The sequence below is a fragment of the Acanthochromis polyacanthus genome, chromosome 3 (genome assembly GCF_021347895.1).
Source record: "Acanthochromis polyacanthus isolate Apoly-LR-REF ecotype Palm Island chromosome 3, KAUST_Apoly_ChrSc, whole genome shotgun sequence".
NCBI classification, from domain to species: domain Eukaryota; kingdom Metazoa; phylum Chordata; class Actinopteri; family Pomacentridae; genus Acanthochromis; species Acanthochromis polyacanthus.
The window spans coordinates 4405925-4410446 of NC_067115.1; the positions used below are offsets into that span (position 1 = coordinate 4405925).

Sequence of the window (4522 nt, forward strand, 5' to 3'; positions counted from 1 at the left end):
AGAACCATCTTCATTTTTCTTTGCATTGCTGACGAGGGAGACGAAGGAAAACATTTTTTCCCTGAACACTTTCACCAAATGTGGCGTTCACTTCAAAGCCTGGTTTCTCCACCTGTCAGTGGACCATGAACATGTTTTGTTTGTGCAGACAAGATAGAGCCATGCAAAGTCATGTCCTGAAGTGATTTAAATGACATTAGTGAAGAGACAGTCACAGAAAACATTGTCAGCTTCAGATACAGAGCAGTGATCATGGAGAGAATCATTTTCTTTGTCTGTCTTTGTTGCTGTTGAGGGAAATATTGGAAAACATGTTTTTATCGAGAACAAAACAACCTGGTCTGAAGCTCAGGCTTACTGTCGACAACATCACACTGATCTGTCTTCTTTTAATAGTCAGAGTGAGATAGACAAGCTTCCAAGAGCTGCAAATGGATATCTTCGCTCTGGATGGATCGGCCTTTATCGAGATCCCAACAACAAAACTGCTTGGAAGTGGTCAGGAGGGGGACACGTTACATACCAGAACTGGCATGCTGGACAACCAGATAATATAAGGGGCATGAGAACAATGCAGTGATTTCTTGGAATGGAGAATGGATGATATTAGAGGCAGCTATTCCGACTATTTCTACTGCATGGATGTGACTGTGGTGGAGGAGAAGATGTCCTGGGAAGACGCTCTGAGCCACTGCAGAGAGAAACAAACTGATCTCCCCAGTCTGCTCTCTGAGACCGATCGGGCTTCTGGCCCACACTCAGATCAAGCACAAGACATCAGTGAGCGGGTGTGGATGGGTCTGCGTTTCCTGGGTGACCGCTGGATGTGGATGAACGGTGACCCTCTGGAATATGAAGAAGGAGCTTCAGTACCAGCAGTGTCCCAGTCAGGAAACGCAATGTGGAGCTTTAACCAAAAGGGGACTGTGGGAGAACTGGGACTGTCGAAGACAACTTCAACTTCATCTGTGTCTGACACATTCTGGAGAGAGAACAGATTAACTTAAACATATACTGATACTTATAGAATTCATCTAAACTGTCCACTTTGTTTGTTTGTTTTTCTGTGATCTTGTTTTGTGGAGTGGAATTAGAATAGCAGGTTGTGAAGAACATTTGAATAGATGAGTGATTTTTAAGTATCCCTCTGGTGATGTTGTCTGTAGAATAAGTTAGAGTGAGAACTTAACATGTTAAACTTGTTTGCAAGAGCAAGCAGAAAAAATATCTAAAATAATGATGCGTTCTGTCCTTGTTTAAGCTTTCTGTACTTGATTATTTCAAAGAACATTTTCAGCTCAACAAAAATGTCACAACTGATGAACTTTTTCTTGTTTTTATTTGGTGGTTTGTACTTGTCAGGTGAAGGGTTTTGTGTTTCATGACCTTGTCTTGTGATGTAAATTAGAATATGATGTCAGAACATTTGAATGGATCAGTGATTTTCAAAGTATCCTCTGGTGATGTTGTCATAGTGCTGAGCCCAGTCTGCTTCAACAGATTTAAATGAACCATAATGAGATTAAATATGGCAACAGTTAAATTCCTAAATGTGAAGGTTTGTCCTTACTTCAGCAACATCTCAAATAATAAACTACATTACTGTGGCAGCTTTCACACCTGTATTGACAAAATACTAAAACTCAGGATGAAAGGAAAACCTAAATTGTTTATTTCTGGAAAGTACAAAGTGAAAAATCAACAGAAGCATTTGCTGAAAATTTACTGCTAGAACTGAAAACTTTCTGCAGTGTTTCCTTCTTCAGCATTTAGAATAAATTGAAATGATGCTGATGTGGACAGTCCTGTTTGTTGTCACAGTTTCTTGGTCCTTGAATAGGACTCACTGACGTACAGTCTCTTCTGTTGTGTCGAGGATTGTGGGTCAGAAAGGCCAGAAAGCATGCTGGCTTAGAATCTCAAAGTGTAGCAGCACATCCTGATATTTTCAGCATTCTGCATTGCACAGACAATCATTATTACATGTATAGTATGTGTTTGACACATGGCAAAGCGTTTTCTGGATAACTGTGTGGGGAATGAAACGCAGCCTTGGACGAGTTAAAAACAGAAGAACATGAGGTTCACGACACACATACAGGACGTCATTAGCAGATCAGGTGCATAAAAGGAGTAAATAATTGTTTAATGTTCATGAACTGTAAGGCGATGACATTTTAATTTACAACCATTTTATTTGTGACTGAAAATTACATCATTGTGTCAGATAAGCTGCACCAAAACTGTTATTCCCTGATAATGAGCTGTGTAAATTTGATGAAATAAGGGAAAGGAATATTCTGTACCAGTGACTACATTCTGAAAATGCTGAGATATAAAGGAAACAAGATGACAGCAGGGCCATTTTCGTGAAATGCCAAAAATATCTTTGCCAAGACTGAAAAAAGTTTTAATTTCTTACAGAAAATATTGAGCAAGTGTCCACAAAATCACGCGCCAAGCTTTTAAAAAATGTTTTACACAAGGCACAAAGTGACATAAATGTTCCAAGCTCAGTAGATGGGATTTGTCCGATACTACAGTGATGGAAGTGCATTGACTCTTTGTTTAGTCCACTGTAGCACAGACACACAACAACCAGAGCTATCAATGGGTTGAAACAACTACAAAGAACTACACTGCAGAATATCTTTGAAACTATTTCAAGTGGAAAATAAAAGGAATTTATATCCACTGTGTTCATTTTTCTGTTCTCTAATCTTATTTAGTGTTCTGTTCTTGTGAGAGTCATTTGTTTTAGTATTTGTTGAAACAAAAAGAGGAGACTCCAAGGCACTCTCTAAAAAAATTATTAAGATTTAAAAAGCCTTTATTTAAACGGCATGGTCATATAGACCTACAAAACTTCTACGCGTTTCGGCATCAAGCCTTCATCAGGAAGTCATACAATAAATCTTAATATTTTTTAGAGAGTGCCTTGGAGTCTCCTCTTTTTGTTTCAAGGACTTTTTGAATCCCCTTCCAAAGAGCACCTCAAACTAACTTTGCTGAGTGCAGGTAGCGCTCCTTTTCTATGTCTTGCTGTTCTTTTAGTATTTGGTTTGACGTTAAAAGGAATTACTCTTGTTTGTATAAACAAAACATCTTCATGCAAAGTTATATCCTCAAATGAATCAAATGACGCTTAACGCAGAAACAGCCACAGAAAAATGAGCCTCAGCTACAGAATTACGACCGTGAAAAGAATCATATTCATTTGTCTTTACATTGCTGTGGAGGGAGATGAAGGAAAACATTTTTATCCTGAACACTGTCACCAAATGTGGCGTTCACTTCAAAGCCTGGTTTCTCCACCTGTCAGTGGACCATGAACATGTTGTTTGTGCAGACAAGATAGAGCCATGCAAAGTCATGTCCTGAAGTGATTTAAATGACATTTAGTGAAGAGACAGCCACAGAAAACATTGTCAGCTTCAGTTACAGAGCAGTGATCATGGAAAGAATCATCTTCTTTGTTTGTCTTTGTGTTGCTGTTGAGGGAAATATAGGAAAACACATTTTTATCGACAGACGTGCAACCTGGTCTGAAGCTCAGGCTTACTGTCGACAACATCACACTGATCTGTCTTATTTTAATAGTCAGAGTGAGATAGACAAGCTTCCAAGAACTGCAAATGGAAATCTTCGCTATGGATGGATCGGCCTTTATCGAGATCCCAACAACAAAACTGCTTGGAAGTGGTCAGGAGGAGGACACGTTACATACCAGAACTGGATACATAGTTCTCACCGCAATGAGAACTATGCAGCGATTTCTTGGAATGGACAATGGTATGATAGAAGAGGCAGCATTTCTCACTACTTCTACTGCATGGATGTGACTGTGGTGGAGGAGAAGATGTCCTGGGAAGACGCTCTGAGCCACTGCAGAGAGAAACAAACTGATCTCCCCAGTCTGCTCTCTGAGACCGATCGGCTTCTGGCCCACACTCAGATCAAGCACAAGAACATCAGTGAGCGGGTGTGGATGGGTCTGCGTTTCCTGGGTGACCGCTGGATGTGGGTGAACGGTGACCCTCTGGAATATGAAGAAGGAGCTCAGTACCAGCAGTGTCCAGTCATGAAACGCTGTGGAGCTTTAACCAAAGAGGGACTGTGGGAGAACTGGGACTGTCAAGACAAACTCAACTTCATCTGTGTCTGACACATTCTGGAGAGAGAACAGATTAACTTAAACATATACTGATACTTATAGAAATTCATCTAAACTGTCATTTGTTTGCTTCTCTGTGATCAGACTATATTCATCAGTAATTTTCCAGTTTGGTGGTTTGTATTTGTCAGGTGAAGGGTTTGTGTGTTTCTTGTTTTGTGAGTGAAATTAGAATACATTGTGAGAACATTTGAATAGATGAGTGATTTTTAAAGTATCCTCTGGTGATGTTGTTGTAGAATAAAGTTAGAGTGAGAATTAACATGTTCACTTGTTTGCAAGAGCAAGCATGAAAAATATCTAAATAATGATGTGTTCTGTCCTTGTTTAACTTTCTGTAGTTGATTT

General features: G+C 39.6%; 1 protein-coding gene across 1 annotated transcript; it reads left to right on the forward strand.

Moving 5' to 3' along the window:
• Positions 1–3832: 3832 nt before the first annotated feature.
• LOC127533283 (snaclec 5-like) lies at positions 3833–4165 on the forward strand. The gene has a single exon (XM_051945906.1). It carries the CDS (start codon positions 3833–3835, stop codon positions 4163–4165), a length of 333 nt encoding a protein of 110 aa, XP_051801866.1.
• The last annotated feature ends 357 nt before the right edge of the window (positions 4166–4522 follow it).

What these genes read in the sequence shown, in the direction of transcription:
- LOC127533283 (XM_051945906.1), top strand. Translation starts at nt 3,833, where the DNA reads ATGGATGTGACTGTGGTGGAGGAGAAGATGTCCTGGGAAGACGCTCTG.